This window comes from Ictidomys tridecemlineatus, chromosome 6, assembly GCF_052094955.1.
Source record: "Ictidomys tridecemlineatus isolate mIctTri1 chromosome 6, mIctTri1.hap1, whole genome shotgun sequence".
In the NCBI taxonomy this organism is placed as follows: domain Eukaryota; kingdom Metazoa; phylum Chordata; class Mammalia; order Rodentia; family Sciuridae; genus Ictidomys; species Ictidomys tridecemlineatus.
Window position 1 is genome coordinate 154,699,324 of NC_135482.1, and position 22,156 is coordinate 154,721,479.

Sequence of the window (22,156 nt, forward strand, 5' to 3'; positions counted from 1 at the left end):
GTTTTTAACCTATATCTCACATGGCATACATGTCTTTATCTTCATATCTTGCTGCATTTTGAAGGCCATACCTGTCTCTATGCTCAGTCCTGGAAAGATAGGAGAAAAATCTTGCTAAAAATACTAAGCATTGTAGCTTCCAGCTGCCTCAGAAAGCTTGGTATGGATGTAAAATGAGCATTTCAGCAAGAAGAACCACATGAGCCTAGTCTATCTGTCCTTCTAGTTCTAGGTCACTTGTTCCCCAGCCCCCCCCACCACCACCACAATGTTCTCTTTGGTAAAGGTACTTCTCAATTTTATACAGCCAGTCAGAGCCTTTGCTTTCTGTCCAAGACCTTCTGTTTAGGGAATATCCAGAGGCTTCTGACCCATGTTAATAGCTCAATTGGAAAGGAACATAAGCCACACAAATATAGTCTAGCATTGGTAATAATCAGATAAGTCATGCAAAAATTAATAAGTACATAAGGTCATCTCCCAAAAGATAATAGGGGGCAGTCTTCCACAATAAAAGCTGCCAGAATGAATGGATTTTAAAGGGAAATGAAAACTAAAGAGCCAGAACAACTTTGGACTCTTAAAAATTATTGATATTTTCTGCTGCTAGGTAGAGGACCTCCTGGTCACAGGTATTTGGGAGGTAGCCATTCCCTGTACCCCATAGCAAGATGTGGACCACCTTGTTAAGAGTTTGATTTTTTAATTAAAAAAATAAGCAAACAAAAGATGAATTTTTTCAAAGCACACTTTAATCACTTACTTAAAAAAGGAGAAGTACAGTGTTTAATCCAATTCTATAGACAAGAACTTGAACATAAATAGAAAATAGCCACAACCAGATGAGAAAGCCATCCAAAAGCACGGAAGTACCCAGCCCACAAGGCTTTAAACCACTGCACAGATTTCTTAGATTTCCTACATCCCTTCCTAGAAAAAAAAAAAAACTTTAAAATTGTGTTTTCTTACGAGTTCCCCACAAAGACAAAAGTCACATGAAACAGTTGAAGTCACTGAATGCCTCATGTATGCTCCTAGGTCTCTATTTTAGAACCAGAAATGCCATAATTTTTTCATTGTCATCTGATTTTCTTACCATTTTAGAGCCATGTAAAGAAAAATTCATAATGAGACAAAAGAAAATTATTTTTTGTTTACTTATACCTATTCCATAGAAAACTGGTTAAATTTTTTAAATAATAAAAAGCAAGCAGTAGAGGGAGGTTAGGGGAATTGATAGGTTGGTCAGACTGGTTCTAAATTTCTGAACTGCTTTGGAATTAAATTACAAGGTAGAGGATTCCACTGACTCTTCTGTAGGTGGACACTGAGAGAAAAGTAAAGTCCAGAACCTCATCCGAAGATCCTCCTGAGATTTATTTGGGGTGTACAACTTAGTGCATAAAAGGTCTTTTCTCCAGAAAACTCAGAGCACCTTGCATATATAATTTAGCATGCAAAATCTACTTGACTGGTATGTACAAAGCGTCTTCCCAGGAGCTTAGGGGAAATTTGGTCCCTCAACCTCCTTCAGATGTTAATCTGCCTAATTAAGCCCCAGGTTGCTTTCAGGCATGCATCAGTGAGGCTACATGGATAAGGATGGTCATTCAGCAAATTTTCCTCTATAAAGAACCCCTAGAATCCATACTGAGTTCTCTGTAATTTCCAGATGTCACCTCACTACAGGTTTTATTAGACCCATGGTACCCCAGACCTCTGACAATCCCACCCTAGAAGAACTTTATTTTAATTGGGAAGTGCATCCCCAAACACAGATGACTCTCAAGAGAAATCATCATCAAATGAGGGCAAATATCCTAAGTCTAAGAGTGGTAGAACTATGCACCTAAATATCACTACTAAAGAAACACACTTCTAGATTTCTGTGCAGATATGTAAAAAGTGGAGATCATTTTCAACAAACATTTTATTTCTCTTTCATCCTAATGCCTAGCAGTTTCCTGGGGTTGCGGTAGGAAGATAAGATTATAATTCAGAAGGTAGCCATCATTATAGACATAGAGTTTTTGGTCAAAGGGGTGATAATTGATGCTCTGCACTCTTTCCTTCATCTTATTCATTGTAATGCTCAGATGCCCTTCTTTCCCTGTGTTTGTGTCGTAGTAGTAAAAAATCTCTTCTGTTCTGGTGTTCAAAGTACGGGTGGCATAGAGAACCCCACAAACCATGAAGGCATTAGAAACAGACGGTTTGTACTGCTTCGTAAGCCAAGTGTTCAGCACCTCGAGGGTGGTGTCATTGAGTTTGCTTATCACTATGTTACCAGTGCTGGCTTCCGTGGCATAAATCACCCACAGTCCATGCTCATCCACAGCAAAGTCAATATCTTGCCAAGCAACATTAGCGTATGAAAAACGGTTATTATAGGCAGCATTAGGCAAGGCTCGAGTCACAGCAACAACGTTAGTGGTCAGGTTAATTTTGGCAATATTCCCAGTGTTGTACCAATTAACATACATGTTGTTGTTGTAAACTGCTGTACCACTGCCTTGGCCATATCTAATCTGAGGGCTTCGAGCATATGAATACAACAGCAAATCATTCAGGGTGTTGTGGAGTCTGTAATATTGCAATATCCTCCCATCCGTCTCCAAAGGTGCCACCCAATACTGCCCTTCCTTTGGATTCTGGGGAGAGTAATCCCGTCCCCAGGCACCGTAAAGAAAGGAAAAACCTCTCCAGTTGAGCTGAACCACAGACGGTTTGCTGATGTTCACCACACCACCGTGACTACAGCTTCCTATAGAACGAGAAAAGGAAAAAGGCTTTCTTAGAGACAATGAATGACAGCATACAAACCAATTAATATTCTAAGAACCAAAGGCACCCATCAATATTTTCCCTGTCAAGGTTCAGTGACAACAGTGGCTCTGATGTAGAAGAACCAAACTTCTCTTCAGTTTTAGTCTCAAAGTGAATCCACTGTCACATCTACAGAGAACGACTTCCTGTTTCCATGAATGGACTTTTTCATCAGGGAAATGGAGATAATGAAACTGCCAAGAGCCATATCTAAAAGTTTGAAGGAGTCCAGAGAGAGAAAAAGGAAAACTTGACAAATTTAATATATTGTCTTCTACAAAAAAAAAAGAAAGAAAATTGCAAATATTATCTTTTTTTTTTTCATTTTCTTATAGCAGAATCAAGAAGGTACAACCATCTCAAAAGCTTGCTCTGTTTTCATAAAACCAGAAGGTGCTACTTTTCCAGGGTCAACCCCAGGGAGAATTGTGATGAAGAAGAAGATGATCTTTGCCTAGTCTCCATGTCTGCCTTCCCTATGACCCCCAAGTGAATATCCACATCAATCCTGCTCCAAGCCAATCGCAGGAGAGGAAGTTTTAAATATAGTATTTTATAGATCCAAAAAGATAGTCTAGAATGGTGGGGTTTCAGCCTGGAGAAGCCATGAAGCTATTTTCAAGACAGCATTGCCTGCTTTGTGAGCCCATCGCATAAATCGCTTGGTGACCATCTTGCTGCAGAGTTATGAGGCGAGTCCTGCTGTTCGTAACCCATATGCTGCTGTGCCACAGCATGTCAGGCAAGTATTTCATCCTTCCCATTCTGACATGGTCATTGTCACAATGTGTACAATCAAGTGGGACCAGATGCACTGGTCCATTGAATCTGCATTCCCTGAAACACTTGTGTAAATGACTCAGCCTGGGCAACCGGCCCCTAACATTGAACTCCCTCTGAAATGCCTGCCAACCCAAAGTGCTTTTAAATGAAGCATATAAATAAATGCATAAAAAATGAAATAAAATTCCTCCCAGGATTTAATAATAACTATCCAAAGAGTTGAATGCATATTTTGGGGGGTCTTAACAAATACTCTTTAAAAAATAGTAAGGTTGTTTACAAGATAAAAAAAAAAAAAGAAAAGTCAAATTCAACCTCAGGTATATTTAAGGTCATTTTCCTTCATTCTGCTGCTCAGAGCAGAGCAGGTGAGGAAGAAGGGAACAGAACCTGAATCACTGGATCTGGCTTTAAATGCTTGGAGGGAATTAGGGGAGCTATGGAGAACACATGAGTGAGCTAGAACCAAAGGCAGAGCTCCAAAGAATTACCTGAGATGAGCACTGAGGGGTTTAGGGGAGCCAGGCACTGGTCTCTGAGCCTCTGCCTCTGCCCAATATGGAGAGACTCATTCCTTTCCTTGCTGAATGCTTCCCCCTCTACCTTCTTCACTCAAGGACTGACTGCTCAGAGGGGAAACCATTACTAGAAATCCTGCTTTTATTTTTCCAATCTGCTGGGACGTTTTGGTCCCAGAATTAAATACGTGCTCTTTAAATGCTCTCATAAATACACAGTTGGTGAGAAAACCAGCCAACCATACAACAGGTAGAGAAATGAAACCACTCTGTACCCAACCTCAAATAATTTTGCATATCATTAAACAGAACACAGTCACAGGTTTATTTTAATAATGCATGCACCATTTCATAAATAAAAAAGCAACGTGTGTTCAACCAAGAGACTGTTCTCCACTAAAGAAATAATAAATAAAATTATAAATTATTATTTCTTCTCCTCAAAGTGATCTCTCAGATGAATGCTTGTTTGCTTTTGTTTATGAAACAATGCATGAATTATTAAAATAAAGTTAGTGGTGTGTTCAGTTTAATGATAACAAAAACTGTTCCAGTTTCCATATGCTACAAACTGGATTTTTTAGTTAAAATATCTTCCTAAAAACTTATTATTCAACTACATTTCACTGTGAGGCAATGAAAGAAAATCACTTTTTTTCTTTCAGGTTGGGAAACTTAAGAATGGTTTGCTTCATTGAATCTTACCTTTCTAGAATGAAAATACCCCACCAGCAGCAACAAAATATTTTAGAAAAATTTATGATGCATATAACTTACTCAAGCATTATCATGGGGTTAAAGATAAACCATCTGTCTCCAGATGTAGAAATCTTCAGATATAAAGGAATCAACATAGGCTGGGGGTGTAGCTCAGTGGTAAAGCGCTTGCCTAGCATATGTGAGGCACTGGGTTCAATCCTCAGTACCACATAAAAATAAATAAATAAATAAAGATTTTGTGTCCATCTACAACTTAAAAAAAAGCTTTTTTAAAAATAAAGGAACCAACATAAACCTGTCAAAAATACCATTATTACTTGTACTATTATAGTGGTAGTCCTCTTATTGGTAATATAATAGTATTAAATACTGGCAATAGTATTAATACTATTACTGCTAATGGTAATAATAATGATTCATAATTTTATGAGACAATTAAAATTGTATGAAGCTTTCTTCACCTTCCCAACCAATCCTAAACCCTCTCCTGTCTATTTTGTTATTCCCCCTTTATCCTCCAGCCCCTTTGGGCCATTTTTAGGGCTCTTGGCTATGGTCAAACAGAAGTAGCAATAGGGACTAGAACTAAGTTATATCACTGTCAATGCTGCACATGTGGTGACATTAGTACAGACCAGTGAAAAGATTAGGAGGGGTTTTGCCAATTCCCAGCATCAAACCAACATGGAAACAACAATGAACCTGATAGCCATCATTGCACCTGCTGCTCATCCTCCCAAACCCATATACCCTGAGCTTCTCACCACCCTTCCTGGTCTCACACCCCTCCCAGCCTCTTCCTTTGGGTCAAAGTCTTAAATACACTTCATTCCCTTCTTACCCATCTCCCATCCCAGCCATGGTCTAAGAACTGTGAAGGATCAGTGGACCATTTGCACTTTCTGGTGGAAGAAAATATACCACAGAGCTTTCAGGAGCAAAAAATACTCTTTTAACTACTCCAAAAGCATGGAAGCAAAGAACATGGGGTGTTCAATCAGGTAGGTGAGCTGCTGGAACCGTGTGTGATTCCATAAGTCCTGGGTGTACTCCGCTGTTGGAGCACCTTGGAAGGCAGCTTCCAATCCAAATCCCAACTGCCATACTCAGAGCTGTGCATCCCTAAGCAAGCTATTTAACCTTTTGAATTTCAATTTCCTTATGATAAAAGAAAAATAACAATATTCTGCAAGACCTTTGGACAGAATGAAGTCTTATAAATGTAAATAAATGATAACTATCATTATAATCATGTCATATTACAAGGAGAGGTCACATGACTGTCTCCCCTCTTGAGTAGTGAGTGGTTCTGGAGGTGGCTTTATCCATTCTGGTAACTCCAGGTCTCAGAACAGGATCAGCCACACAGAAGACCAAATCATGTTTGTGGAATAAAGGAAAAAAGATTGATCAAATCACTTAAACTCAACTTATCCTAAAGAACTTACCCTTTACCCTGCCACATATCTGACTTTTCAAAGAGCCTGGCATTTATTCCATAGAACATGATACAAGATGCCCCCTGCACAAGTGAATCTTTCATTGGCCTGTATCTTCATCATGCAATTTAGCAGAATTCTGGAAATACCCAGGAAAGTCACAGTCATGAGACTTTCAAATATTCTCACCTGGCTTTTTAAAATTATCATGGTTAGTAGTGTCAAACATTAAAATGTCAAATATTTTTGCCTAAAGAGAAACTTAATCTTGGATCTATCAATGCATTCTTGCAACTGGGAAACTAAATTTTATTTGAATCCCAAGGAGAAGAATGCCATTGACTTGTAAGAAATAGGCAATGAAAATGGTCATAACCCTAAAACAACTGAGACTAAGTTGTTCTGAATTATTAGATGTTGCTACTCAATATTGACCTTTGCTGAGCTTTGGATTTAAGCAAGTTACCCCATTTCTTTCATACCCTGCTCAATCACCAGCCATTTACTGAGCACCTACTATATACCAGCAAAGCCTGGCATCCCCCAGGCAAGATCCCTGTGCATTTCCCTCACATTTTGCCAATGCAGAGTCATTTTGAACTTGGAGGAAAAACAGAGGGAGGGTGAAGTCAGTTGTTTTAAGGAAAAATGTTAATGAAATGAAGGCCAATTACTTTAAATTAGAAAGATATATGAAATGAAGCAGAAAAGGATGTTATTTGTAGCAAAAGCAAATACAAAGTGCATTTTACTGAACCCAAAACATATGTAGCAGTTCTCAGTTCAAGTTGACCATAGGGTTAGCAAACTGCAGCCGCAAGGGAGGAGCCCTGTGAGCACAGAACTACTTTATAGCTGAGACTTGCATACAGTCTTTTTTGTTCTGTGCAACTCTGCAGTGAAAAAAAAGCAGACAGGCCAGATTTTAAAGTCCCATAATAGTGAGTAACTTTAATTAAAGTCTCCACAGGCTCACAACTTTGTGGTGCCTGGGGATTTTTCAATTCTGCATTATCAACCAATCCGAACAGAAAGAGAGAGCGAGTGAAAGAAATTGATTTAAAAACACGACAAAAAGTCAGTTTAATATAAACATCATAAATATAATATGAACAAAGCTGGAGGAGGGCCAAGTGGCTTGGCAGGGATCCAGGTACAGACAAGGTTGTGGGAAAGTGAGTGGAAATCTGGGTTCAATTTGCTTAAACAACACAGCTGGGCTGAGATGGTTCTCAAAAGTCTAAGTGTGAGGGCCTGAGGGAAAGTTCTGGAAAAAAAAATCCAACAAAAATAGTCCAATGGACTTACTTGTTTTCCTCCCCACTCCCAATACTGAGCCATGTATTTTCTCCCCCACCAACCATCTTTGGGTTTCTGACACCTGACACTCTGAGATGACCAGGGAGGGAAGACTCTTGAGTTTTACCTTCAGCTCTGTCACTACCTGCTGTGTGACCTCAGGGAAAGCAGCATCCTTGCTACTCGAGTCCCCTCCTCTGAGACATGAAGGGGCTGAGTTAGGTGTTCCTGAATGTCCCTCCTTACTCTAAAATGTCCTCATTCTGAAATCTGCATGGAAAACTATGCCAGAAAAGGAGGACTGTTTGCTGGGGAAACGGGGCACTCGTTCCGTTATCAACAGAGGTTGTCACATTGCTTCCACTCTGGCCTCAGTGAACCTTCATGGACCACTGGAGCCTGCTCTCATTTCCAAAACATGTTTACATGTTGGTCCCAGGCCAAACTTAGCCTTAGTTTGTTACAGAAGACAGACCGCTGTCTTTGCCTTAAACATCCTCTGTATGTCAGACTAGGACAGAGTCTCCCCTACAGAAGGAGAGAAAAGTGTCCCCTGAATAAGACCAAGAGGCTTGTCACCATGGTCCTATCTAACTGAGGCCTTAAAGAAATCAGTTACATTAACAAAGATCCAGAAACTCACAGTCCAAAAGGAAACAGGTTGTGAGGGTTGGAATTAATACAGATAACAAAGCCTGTTGGATCTGATGAAAAGAGACAGTACCCATTTGGGCTAAGAATCGTACAGGCCGCTGAGAGAAGCTCCCTGTGACACGGTGTCCCTAAAGGACAGGGATAAACACTGCAGCTGAGAGGTTGTCTTTAGTTCACCTGGCAGGGGGCACTGCAGTGCACAAGGATCTGGCCCTGCTGCTGTTCGCAGCAAGGTTTTCATTCCAATTATCATTATCACCAATAATATCCATTGCCAGTGTGTAGGTGCTGATTACAGAGCCCTGAGCTTCCCAGGTGTTGGCTCATTAATCCCCATGGCAACCTTACAAGGTATGTATTATTATTCTCCCATTTTACAAATGAAGAGATTAAGGATCTTCCCCCCCCCCCCCAGCCACGTAGCTGGGAAGCTCTGGTCTTTGGGATGCCAAAGCTATGCCCTTGAGCTTCCTCTCCACTACCTTCATTCACAGAGGCATTTATAGAGCTTCCCACTGGGTGCTGTACTTAACCCCAAAGAGGATGGTGAGAGAATGAGATGCCACACGACCCTCCAGAGCTCACAGTCCTGGAGGGACTGCATGGTAACCCCCAAGTACCACAACCTGTGGGCCCAACCCTTCAATTCTCACTAAATCTCAGGACATAGATTGTAGTGAGTGCTCAACAGGGAAGAATAAAGGGAAATGTGAAGAGGAGGGGGAAGAGAGGGAAGGAGAATGGGAAAGCAGTCAAATCCAAGGCAGATACTAGTTCACCAGATAAATAAGCCAATCAGCACTCATAATCCACAGGAAAGCAGATGTCACACATAGATTCCGGAAGCTCTCCCCTGGGCCCCTGATAGCTCCTCTATCACCATAGAGATGGTTTTCCTATCAGTAAATACAGAGGGAACACATGTAACTCGTGGGATTTTGTTTTAAATCAACTCATTGTGCTTTTTCTCTGTGAACCCCAGAATATGACAGTAGAACTACTTGGGGTAAAGGGATTTAAAACATGGAAGAATAAGCTTAGAACTGCAAAAATAGTATCTTTCCACCATTACACCCCACCCACACACACACATGATAGGACCAGGCTTTTGTAGCAAAAATATGGCCTGCTTACCCGGAGCCGGAGGCAGGATGACTGGATACTTTTCCTCTTTAGAGGTCTCACATTCCTTCAGCTTGATCTTTAGGGCCTCGATTTCTCGGCGAATGGCAAGGACATTGTTTTTGTCTAGTGTCTCCAGATCCTCTACCAGGAGAGACATATTCCTTATCTAAGGAAATAAGAATTCAGAGTGACTTTATGTTATTGTGCAATTTCTTTCATAAACATTCCAGGGCTGAATTTGTCATTTAGTGAGACATCGCTACAGAATACACCAGAGATTCTTCTGAATGGTTTCATTTGGAAGAATACATTTTATGGTTTAGTGTGAATGCCTGTCAGATCTCAGGCAGATGTGTGTGACAAGAAGAAAATGGCAAAGATTTTTAACAGCTTTAATAATAGAGCCCGGACTCATTCTCGGCATCTACAAATGTCCATTAAAGTTCATTTCTAATAACCTTCCCCTATAAACTCGTGTTTACTCATGTTGTCTTATAATTAAGTTTCTAATGAATGATGAGGGCCAGAGAAAACTTAAATTCAAAATACGTAACTAGAATTGTCAATTATAGCCCATGTCACGACTGTGCTAGTAAATTCTCGTTGATATAAATTACCCAACCGTAACATTAATGTGATAGTCTTTATCCACATATCTTAAAAGCCTTCACTAAAGCATACTCACACACACACACACACAAAAATAATATTCTTAAAGGAGGTTGCCAGTATGTGAGAAGAATTCCAAGAAGGACCAAGGATTAGAAGGCTGTACAAAAGGAAGAACAGACCTAATGTGTCCACAGTCAAGTAGACTGTGGATTTCTACTACCATGAAGATAAATCCAGAGCAGCAAACACACCCGCTCTAGCCATGGTATGGACAGTTGCTCAGATTTATGTCACCTCCTTTCTAAAGAACTCCAAGGCCCTGGAGCAGGGTTCTGATCATTAAATGACCTGACTCTCAGTCAATGTGTTCCCAGTGTGCTTAACTAACTGTACAAAAAAAAAAAAAAAATAGGCCCAAACCTAGAATGTGTGACATGATTGTGAGAAAGGAGCAGACTTAGAACCGGGGAGACGTTGGTATCCAAGTCCTCACATTTGTTCATAGTCACTGAAGATAATTTAGTATTGACCCACTGAAAAGGGAGTTCCTTCCTTACCTCCTCTTCCAGCTGGTCAACAATTTCTGTGCTTCCAACAAAATTCTCCTTCAGCCGTATGATCAGTTTCTTCATCTCACTCACTTCTATCTTGATCAGCTCAAAGTCCAGTTTTGTGTAAGAAATGCTTTCCTTCTCCATGATCTCTACTCGGACAGTTAGGTTTACGAGTTTCTTTTCATACACACTGATTAATTGAACATATTTCTTCACCTGAAGAGGAATCAAAAGTCAGTTCCCAAAGTAATATAAAATATTATTCCTCCACTTCCAAACCCTAGAAGGCTATTTGCAACTATTTGATTCCTGTCAATCACTATGGGGTTTTCGTTGTGTTTTGTTGTTGTTGTTGTTTGTTTGCTTTTGTTTCTTGGTAAGGAAATGAATCAAAAATGTATTTAATACATTTAGTGGATTTATTCCTCTTCTAGAAAATGCTTATATTAGATTCTTTTTTGTTAATCCAAATGCAAACTAAAAAATTTAATTGCAGGCGATTTTGCACTTATACTAAAAATAATTTGCCTCAAAGTCATTATATATATATATATTTTTTAATCTCCATTTCAATGCTTGAAGATATTAACTCCTCAAACTGGATCAGAGTCTCTTGCCATCCCTCCTCCTCTCAATTCATTTGCTCTAATCAGGGTTTCTGAACCTGAGCTATTGACATTTTAGTAGATTTATTTCTGGGGGGTTGATGTGCTGATTGTGGGGTATTCAGCTGCTACACATGCTAGTAGTGCCTCCCAACTCTCTATTGTGATATCCAGAAATATCTCTGGACATTGCTAAATGTTCTCTGGAGACGAAATTACCACTACCACCACCCTCCCTTTGTTTAGAACCATTGCTCTAAATGTAGGTATTTTCTTGAAGAGGGAGAAATATACTAAGTAGCATTCCTTCTTTGGTACCGTTTTAGCAATGAGTCTCTCTGCCCTTTACAAAGTCCCATGAAGGCACAGCTTACCACACAATATCTGAGTGTATATGCAACAGGAAAGTGCACATTTCATTAAGTGCGCTCACATTTATTCCAAGAACTGATTATTGCAATCAGACCTTTAAATTACACATTTGTTGCATATATTTGAATGTCTGATCATTAAGTTAAAATACTTCCAAAAATTCCCTTGGTGGTTTAGTATATAATTGGAATCTCCAAATGGATATTTCAATAAACTGTTGGTGGCACTTTCCATATCTGATCTCTAAATGAAATGTCATGGCTTTTTAAAGGACCTGCTCATTAAAAGTTGCTGGATTTACTTTTTTTAAAAAAAAATATGAACATAAGTGATACTTCTGCCCAAACTGTGCTAATGTCAAATGGCTGGTCCACAGTGCCTGGATGAATTCGGAGCCCAGATGTTGACCTCTAATCCTTCTAATACCAAAAGCAGTCCTAACTTCTGTCATTTTAGCCTTTCCACTTAACCCCACTGTGCAAATTAGAGTAGACTCAGAGGCCACAGACCTAAAGGGCCAGGGTTTCAGGCAAAGAGGATTTTAATGAAAAGTTAAAGATGCAGCCCTTGGCACTGCTAGTGTATCTCCTCAGGCAACTGATGCTCACTGCCATCAGATGTGCCATCCCTAAGAGGCTGAAAGGCTGGTGACATTTTGGTTGATAAGAAGGTTTTCAAAAAACAACTATATGCGTGTGTGTGCATATATATGGGTAAGACTAAACAAGTCCCCCTCAAAAATACACCCAGAGATATAGAGTGGCCGGGTTTCAGTTTCCACCAAATTGGGCATAAAACCTTGCCTGTGACACAAAAATAATAATAAAGCACCAAGCCATTGCAGAAATGGAAGTTTGAGAAATGAATATGCTTGTTGGCATTTGGTCTTGCCAGCTCTTGGAACAAATGAAACACCCCTAGCTTTCCTGGAACATTTTGGTGGCATGTCGCAGCTGTTGTTCTGCAAAAAATGAGTGATTCAACTGTCATCTCTGCTAAATAAAATGTGGCTCTCCCTGATTCTCACAGAAAACCAAGGCATCGCTTAGAGTTTGTAACCTGTGAGAATGTAGGTTGTGCCTGCCTTACCTCTGCTACAAAAGATGGAGTCTCTAAAAATCTGTTTGGAGGAAAATTTTATTTTTGAGGTTCTGTAAGCTGATGAAGAAAGCTCATTGGTGCTCAGGAAAATTGGAATGATGCTCAGAGTTACAGAAAGCAGGAGAAAATTTGAAGATGGATCAGAAAAACCTAGAGTATGAACTTTACTGATTTAAATAGATTATTAGTATAGACCTTTCACATATCTGGATTTGTAGTTTGAGAGAGCCTGGACAATTCTGAGAACATCCAAGCTCTACATGGGAGATGCAGGCTCAGTCAGTAGAAGCAGTCCAGCTGTGTCTAACCTACATTCCTGGCACTTAATACATTTAGTGGATTTATTCCTCTTCTAGAAAATGCTTATATTAAAAGCAGTGTTCCTAAACAATGAGAAAGTGGTAGTGGTGGTGGTGAAGCTGGTGGTACATTGTGTCCAAGGAACATTTACCAGTGTCTGGAGACAAAACTGGGGGTAAATGGAAGTTTACTGGCATCTAGAGGTCAGGGGTGTTGTAAACAATTCTATAAAGAATATGAATCTAAACCCAAGAGGACACATACCTGTGTCAAAATCTTTACCTTGAAATTTATAATTACTACAAATTTGAATATGGAAGACTCATGTATGCTTGCCTTCGAACCACTGGCCTAACATCCAGAGCTTCTGCTTCATTTTGTTTGTTAGGCACTTACTATGTCATCAATGAAGAATCAAAGTCTGGAAATTGTTTTGTCATGGTTGCTATTGTATCTTAAAATCTTATAATTAAAAATGTAGTGTGGCTAGCTATTAAGTAGTTTGTCTGGTTCACATTTGTAACAATTTCACAATTCCTTAAAATCTGTGATCATAACTATGGCCAGATTATTTGAAATAAGCAAATGTTCTTTGCAACATACTGTTATTTCCAATAAGTCCTTAAAAATGAATACAACTAGGTTAATTGAAGCTGATGTGACCATCAAACATGGAACACCCACCTGACCTCAAATCTGACTTCAGTATTTAGTGGGCAAATCACTTAATTTCTCTAAGCTTTAGCTTCCTCCTAAAACTGAAGGTAATATTATCAAGCTTACAAGATTATTGTGAAGACTAGAGATGATGTACATTAAGTGCCTAGCTAGTGGATGCCCCCATACATTATAGAAATTAATAGAGAAACAGTGATCTCAGTGTTTTTCAATCTGACCTTTTAATTTATTATATTTCACTGCACAAAGCATTGCTCAATCAATGTTGTTTGTTTATGGGTTGCCTAAATGTCTCCCAGGCTGCCTCAACCTTCTCATGCATGAGGATCTATTAGCAAATGTGTCATATTAAATAACTTGCCCCAAAGACCATAAGCCTCCAGAGAAAGAAAAAATCCTGAGCTGCCTTTTATGCTGTCCCTTTCCTAAGTACAGTCACAAAAGGACATGTCATAAACAACAGAAAAGTATAAAATGCTTTCAGCATCGTATGCAGAGGCAGCTCCCTGTCTTCTCTGTGTACTGGCACATAATGAATCAATGTAAGGCCGTCAAAACCCTTTTCGGCTGGCCTGCCCCAAACGGGCATTCCCCCAGGCTCCTAGATAAATGGTGATTTCCAAGGCAACCTAGGGACAGCTGTAATAATTCACCTGGAAATTCAAAAGCCCTCAGCTGAAGAGATAACTTTGAATTCAAAGGCGTTACTGACCTACTGCATCTCATTTTGGGTCTGCACTGAAGGGTAACAGCCTGGCCAGGAGGAAGGAGAACTTTGTTGATGATAAACGCTCAAATTCCTGATCGGGCTTCACCAGCCAAGAGAGATGACCTTGGGCAAGTTCCTTTACCTCTATAAACCTAAGTGTTTCTATCCCTAAAATGGGAGGAAGGACCCCTGGCCTCTCTCCTTAAAGGACTTGCTAGAGAGGAATACAGAATTGGAAGCATATGGAAAAACACAAATGAAAACTGCTTACTGTTATCACCTGTCACATCAAATCAATTATGTAAATCCCAACTGTCAGGTAAGTTTCTTCCTTGGGTCTCAATCACAATCTTTTTTTGGGGGGAGGGGCAGGGACCAGTTACTAATACTTATGGGACTAAAAGTTTTCCTATCTACTCTGCCTTTCTTCCCTGTCAATTATTAGCAAAACAGATGCCACCTGCACCACCCGCCCCCATATCTACCTTTCAGGATTGAAATTAAATGTCCCATATTCATAAACCTGGCAATCCACCTACTCTCCCTGGAGCAGCAAGAGGTTTCAAACTGCCCTTCACACTCCTGGCAGCAACGACGACATGCAAATCAGTGGCTTCCACTATTTCAAAGCAAATGACTCTAACTGAAAAGATCTTTACCTAGGATTTTCCTCTACTTGTTATGTTTTTATGCATAACTTCTTATCTGTACTTGATTATGCTGGAATAAGGCTATGAATATTAATGGTTGGAATTTATAATTTAGTGCTGTGCCTTTTCTACTGATTAATTCAAGGACGTTTTATTTCTTAAGAAGCTAGGTTCCTGGAGTAGTCAAACACATTTTCTTGGTCACTCATTTAAACTTAGAATATTTATCTACCAATTCAGTTTGAAAGCAGGGTCTCAGCCTCATCATAATTTTTGTCTTAAAGGATAACTATGTTGGATGTTAAGGTGGTGAAGCTTAAATTTCTGAAGAAAACTTATTTTGAGTCTTGCAGTAAACCCAGAGCTCCTTGTAAATTAATGGGGTTGTATTAAATAATGCATAATATGATTATACTCTAGCTTGGACTTCACCTGTGCAGAAAATAGGAGGCTTTCTAATTGATTTGTAACTTGAATGAAAATCCGGAAGGGGTCAAAAGTGGAAGGCTAAGTCACATTGCTCCAGCCAGCTGGGAGAAATGCAAAGTGTTGAGGATAGCTTCCTCTGGCCAGAGAAAAGCAGGAATCAGAGGCTTCCAGTTAAGTTTTTAAGAGACCTGTGAGTGTAGATTCAAATTCCCAAGGAAGCCTCTGATTCTGGTCTAATGCTGGACCAGAATGAAATGCTCTTGTGGAAACAACAGAAGACAAGTACCAAAAAACAAAGGAAGGAAGAGAGCAAACTGTAAAGATTTAAATGTGTATGTGTGTGTGCACGTGCATGCGTGTGTGTGTGTGTGTGTGTGTGTGTGTGTGTGTGCGCACATGCATGAGTGCAAGCACAAGAGAAGGGAAAAGAGAGAAGGAAGGGGAATGAGAGGGAGAAGATTTGGGGGAGGGAGAGGGGAGAAAAAAGAGAAAGAATAAAGAATCATCCAAAAGGAAGAGAAGACCAAAAAGAGTCAAAGAGAAGAGGAGGAAGAGAGGAGGAGGAGGAGGAGGAGGAGGAGGAGGAGGAGGAGGAGGAGGAGGAATCAAGAAGAAAACAGAAAGAAAGATTAGAAGGAATAGACAAGAGACAGGATTTAGGCAAAGGGAACAAGAAACAAAAGCAGGAAGGAAATAGAAATAGAAGGAAAGGTGAAGGAAAGAGAAAATAGACTAGAGAACTAAAGAGGACAGAGGAGAGCAAAGAAAAGAAGGCAAAGCTGGATGAAAGATCTAGAAGAACAACAAAGGAAAGAAGAAACAGACAAGCTGCAGACAAACAGACAAAACTGCAGAGCTGGCATTTGCAGGGAGAACTTGCAGCCTCTTAATGACTCATGAGGACCACAGCCCTGGAGCGAGCCTGCTGTGGACACCCTCCATCCTGCCTTCTCACCCTGCCATGAGGAACTACAGAGATGGACTGTGAACGAATGCTAGGATGCCATAAGATATAAATGTGCTCTCTTTGGTACAGTGAAGAATGATTGCTTCTAATATACCCAACAACCAAGTGCTTTGTTTTGCTTCTTTGCTATTTGTTCTTAACAGATATCGTCTTTAAAAAAAAAAATGCTTACTTTAGAAAGCTCTTTCTCAAACTTCACAGACAGGCTGTGAGCTATGAACTCCAAGCGTTCCACTCGGTTCGCAGGAAAGGTGGTGTCTGGCAGAGAAACAGAGCACTGGCAGGTTCCACGTTCATCCACAGAGCCGGTGAAATTGGAAAATGGCTGTAGATAATAATAAGGTAGACATCAATAATAAGCTGGAAAATGAGGGGTTTTGGGCAACAGGAGTGACAGAAATTGGCTTATCAAATGAGGGCTTGGAGGCAAGCAAGTGGAGTCCAACATATAAACAAATAGGATCACAGAAGCAAGCTGAAACTGGGATGTTGTCATGAGGTGGGGACCTCACAGAGCATTTAATCACATCTCTAGCTGTTGGACTACGCCACTGTGTCCCCAGCCTTTACCCAAAGAAGATTCTTCATTCTTGAGGAGTCTTAAAGGAAATCATTACCATCTATAAACAACTTACGCAAAGAAAGGGAAAGAAAGAAGTGATGAGAATCCTTAAATTTAAATATCAATTCTACCACTTCCTGATGTGACTTCTTAAGTCTCAGTTTCCTCATCTGTAAAACAGAGATGAGGTTGTCTCAGGATTTGTCCTCAGGATTAACCAAGTAATGTGAGCCAAGTTCCTGGCACCTAATAGGTGATCTATTTGTTGTCAATTTTCTCTTCTGTTAAACATCACCCTTCCCTCACCTTTTATCCCAATCCCAATCTAATTCATCCCAAGTGGGATGAGGAAGCCGCCAAGGGTGTGGGTTGGGGAAAATATACAATGCAAATTCATCTTCTCTCTTCAGCTGCGAAATTGTAAAATTAACATTCTTCAAAATGGAAATAAATACACCATTGGTTAAAAAACTGAGCAGTGTATGAGTTTTGGAGATTTTGTGCAAATGTTTTAAATAAAAGTTCTCCAGCTTACCACTTGCAGAAAAGTCATTTTAAAATATTTGATGTTTCTTTAAGATATTCAGGCTCACACTTTGGTGCCGCTGCATATTTTAAAATGACAGGTTTGAAAGATCCTGTTTTTCTTTTGTCCCCTTTGAACTACCCCCAAGGGGATGCTGGCACAATTAACATTTTTTTATTACTACCATTGCCTTACAGAGTGGGACTCTCAGCAGCCGACTGTCTGTGCCTTTTAATGATCTCATCTGAAGGCCAGCCCAAAGCTCACCTGTGGAGCATCAGCCTGAAGGGACTTTTCATAGAACTATGAAGGAGAGAGCGGTGGTTTTCAGAGTCTGAAGACTCAGGCCACTACTCTCAACGTTCAAGTCAGCCAGCTGCAGCTGAGGTTGTGTTCTCTCTGCATTCTCTGTGTGTTCTCTACCCACTTCCAAGACTCCTGAGCAAGCCTGGCCTAGATGCATATGCCATCAGCCTAACCCAGCTGTGACCTCTGGGCTTATTAAGACTTTTGCAACCAAGGGATTTTTTTGTTGTTGATATTGTGTTTTTACTATTTTTTTTTTAAATTTAGCCTAAGTTTCTTTAAGATAATCAGAAAGGGAGAAAAAAATAAAAAACAAAAAGTGTGTGTCTCAAACTCTCCTTGCCAGGTAATTTCTTGATATTGGCCTCAATTTTCTTTTCCAATCACATCCCCACACCTGTAGAAATCAGAGAGTAAGGAAGAGGAACAAGCAGTATGTTAAAGATGGGAGAAGGGATGGGGTAGGGAGGGGAGGAGTCTTTGCCAGGGATGAATCAGGACAGGAGGAGATACACCAGCATTCCAGAGAGGCCAGCCTCTCAAACTCAGCTCTATCACTGTCTAAAATTAGAAAGACTCCAATTCGAGCATGCCAGGTCTTTTATAGGAAGGACCAACAAATCACAGGCTTTTGAAGAAATAGCTTATTATAATAACTGTCTAGCAATAAAAAAAAAAAGAAAAGAAAGAAAAAAAATCTTGCATTGCAATTGACAAGAGGAGGTTAATTAGCTGCCCAAGACAGGGTTGGACCATCTTAGATTTCTCTGAAAAGCTCTGTCAACTCAGGAGACAGCAGATATCATCAAGTAGTCTCCAGACATTCAACTAGGAACCACTAGCTAACAACTTTTAGTCTTGAAGTTCACCTGAAAGACAGACAAATAATTACGAGTCTTGCTGACAGCCATTCCACTGGTTTCTATTGAACATCTCTGTCCCAACATTGCGGGTTTCTCTCCTGCTTATCATCAGCCCAGCATGCTCAGCTGACATCAAAATGGTCCATAAGTTTGATCGGTGTCTCCCATTAGAGATATTTCTGCTCCTTGAATTCAAAGACAATGAAGCTAATGGTGATGAGTCTCTCTCTGTGGTGAATGCTTAAACTCTACTTGAGTGTAACATGAGGACTGGGAGACAATGACAGATACTTGTCCCTTTGGCCTTTGGAAAGATATGTGATCTCCCTGGCAGAGGGCAAATAGGGTCCTGTGTGACCCACAAAACACCCAGTTCTGCTTGGTTCCCACTCAGGACGTGTTCAATTAACATTTACTGATGTATACAATATGTAAGACTCTGGCATAAGATGATTAAGACCAATTTCAGCCAGGAATCAGGACCATCATCTTTATAAAATTCTTAAGGTTTGTTTGTTTTCCAACCATCCCAGTAGCCTGACTCATTGTGGTTCTGATTCTGCTAGTTACTGCACAGAGCAAAGCATCAAGCCCTTTCCTTGTCTATAAAATGAGGCTGTGAAGCAGCCCCTTCTTTGGAGGCATGCAGAGTGCTCTGAGCCCTGCGGCAGAAGGTGCAACTCACATTTGTGATTTAAGGTTGCAAATGGCTCTAATTAGTAGCCAAGTCTAAGTGCCCACAAAGATTCAAGGCATAAAATAATGGTACTCAACATTTTCAGCGTACAGAAAATGATACGTTTGGAACTTGCTCAATGACAGTTATAAAAGGGTTTTCCACCACTTTCCAAAGAGCTCATCAAGCTGACAGCCAGCCCCAGAAAATTAGGTTGATAGTGGAATTGACACCCAGTCCACTATAAAAAAAAGAGATTGGAGTTGTAACACTGAATCACCAGAGGGAAATAAGTAAACTAAGAAGGTAATTAGAACCTCAAGATACAATTTAACCACCATTTCTTATCTCCTTTTAAATATTTGTCTTCTTACCAGATAATAGGCATTTTTAATTTCTCTTTTTTCTTGACCTATATTTTATTTTATATTATTTTAGCTGATCTTCCCCAAATGCTGGTTTTTGATTCGTGATAAAGCTTCATAACAAATTATTGTTTGTTAACCTCACTTTGAAAAATATGCTAACCAATTCTAATTGTCCCCAGAAATTGTTCAGTATCATGGGATAAAATTATGCATCTGATTTCTGGCTACAAAGAATGCTTGTGCATATTCATGATTCTGAAAACTTTCTCCTCTTTAAAATAAGGAATTTTCATCTATTCTCCCTAGAGATAGAGAAAGCTGTGTACAGAGAGATGGTATTCATTATAAACACCCTGGAAATGAGTTAAAAGTAGGAGAAATAACTGATTTTGAATTATATAACTTGCCAGCTTAGTGACTTTAAGCCAAAGATTTTACCTTACTAAGCCTCCGCTTCAACATCTCTACAATGAGATCACTTATTTTACCTGCCTCTTAGGGTTAAATAATATATATTATGTACTTAATCTGGTCCTGGTCTTTTAGGTACACAGTGACAATTATTGCTATTGTCTTCCTCTAGGATCTCTCCAAACCATTTGCTCGTCATCACATTTTCATTGTCGACATATTCGGATGGTGACAAAGAAAGCAAGCAAACAGTATCCCCTTCACCCCTTCTCCCCTTCACCCCTTCATTCAGAAGTGCTTATATAATTAGCAACCTAATTTGTGAATGAAGATCCTAGTAGTGCAGAAGGAGGAGGTTTGATGGAATCTGGACCTCCAACCCCAAGTTTTAATGAAGCAAGGTTAGCCTAGGAAGTTTTACAGAGTAGGCCTCTTGCAGAAAGGCTCAAAGAAGACACAGATAGGGCTGGGGATGTGGCTCAAGCGGTAGTGCGCTTGCCTCGCTTGCGCGCAGCGCTGGGTTCATCCTCAGCACCACATACAAATAAAGATGTTGTGTCTGCCGAAAACTAAAACAATAAATATTAAAAAAAAATTTCTGTCTCTCTCTCTCTCTCTCTCTCTCTCTCTCTCTCTCTCTCTCTCTCTCTCAAAAAATTTATTTAAAAAAAACAAGACACAGATAACTGTTTTGTTTTGGTTTTTTGCTCCCCATCTCTCACCCCTCCTTGCCTGTTCTCCTTTCTTTAAAGGAGATCTCAAGAAGACTCATGCTCCAAGGGGCTGGGCTCACCACGTGTCCTACATAGGTAGCCTAGCGGGACCAATCCCTTTTTAGTACCTGGGGGGTTTGTTGGTTTATTTTTTTACCGTAGTTGTTTGGCACTGGAAATGGTCTTAAGGATTCCCTATAAAGAAGATCAAAAAGAGTTAACATTCCTCAGGAAATGTCCACATGTAGAGGCACTTGCTAAAAACCAAAAATTCCTCCCCTTCTCTCTTCTTTACAAACTAAGGGCAGAGAAACTGCCTGGACTCCTCCTGGAGCATCGAGGTAACTCCCTTGAGGGTTACTTTTTACCATGCTAGGGGTCCCTTCTTGCCAGCAAATCAATTTAACAAACTTTCCTGGAGCTGCTACTTACAGGGTCCTACCCCAGACTGCATGTGAGAATCACCTGGGGATTTTTAAAAAAAAATATCTGATATTTAAATATCTAAGTAGGATAGAACCCACACATTTGGGCCTTAGGAGTCTCATGGCCACTAGTCCTAATGTGCAGACTGGTTTAAGCACCTCTTTAAAGCATAGATTCTTTCCCCGAAGCCTCCAGCTGGAGAACTAGGATGTTCTCTCTTGCTAACAATTTAATTATTTCACCCAGGTTTTAATTCATTTCCAGGGCACCTATAGTGAACAGCAAGAGCCATAAATCTTTTAGAGTGCCCAGGTCTATCCATCCATGAAATTGTATTTAGGTCCCTAAAAAGCTAAAGGAAGAAAATGAACACAACTCACTCAGACTCTGGGGCCCCCTTACCTGGGGTGCAGCATGGCCTTTTGGCCAAGTTGTGGCTGCTGGCGCTACCCAAGAAGCCGTAACTGGGTCTCCAAGTTCAGTTAAAACTGAAGTTGGAGCTACAGTCAAAGCCTCCGTAAAGACAGAGGTCCGGAGTCTCCGATTCTCCAATCCTCCAACAGCAGAGCTGAGAACAAACAGATGAGGTAGCAGGAAAGCAAGGCCCCACCTCATCTTGTCCTCTTGACAGGATCCACTGGCTTCTGCCCAGAGCTCAGGGATCTCTTATAGTGCCCAGTGGGGATTTCCCCATGGCAAGTGTGTGGGGAAAGAGGAAGCAGCCAGGGAACACATGACCCAGGAGGGTCAGGATGCCCAGTAACTTGAGTCATATCCACATCTCACCGAGCCCTACTCTATAGCCTGCCCTTAGATCCAGATTATCCCTTGACAAATATTAACTCAATTGTGCTTTTTCAAGCCCAATATCTGCTTACCAACTCGGTATGCCCTTTAAAGAGATGGGGTCAAAGATAATCTCTGTGAATAAGACAGAGTATACAAGTTCCAGGAAGGAAAAGCA

At 40.3% G+C, this 22,156-nt stretch overlaps 1 protein-coding gene across 1 annotated transcript; it reads right to left on the reverse strand.

The window, feature by feature from the left end:
- Window positions 1–730: 730 nt before the first annotated feature.
- Olfm4 (olfactomedin 4) lies at window positions 731–21,861 on the reverse strand. Its single transcript, XM_040281447.2, has 5 exons — window positions 21,595–21,861; window positions 16,514–16,666; window positions 10,534–10,746; window positions 9,374–9,530; window positions 731–2,764 (listed from the first exon to the last, which is right to left on the reverse strand). Exons 1-5 carry the CDS (start codon window positions 21,805–21,807, stop codon window positions 1,947–1,949), a joined length of 1,554 nt encoding a protein of 517 aa, XP_040137381.2. The 5' UTR covers window positions 21,808–21,861; the 3' UTR covers window positions 731–1,946.
- Between the last annotated feature and the right edge of the window lie 295 nt (window positions 21,862–22,156).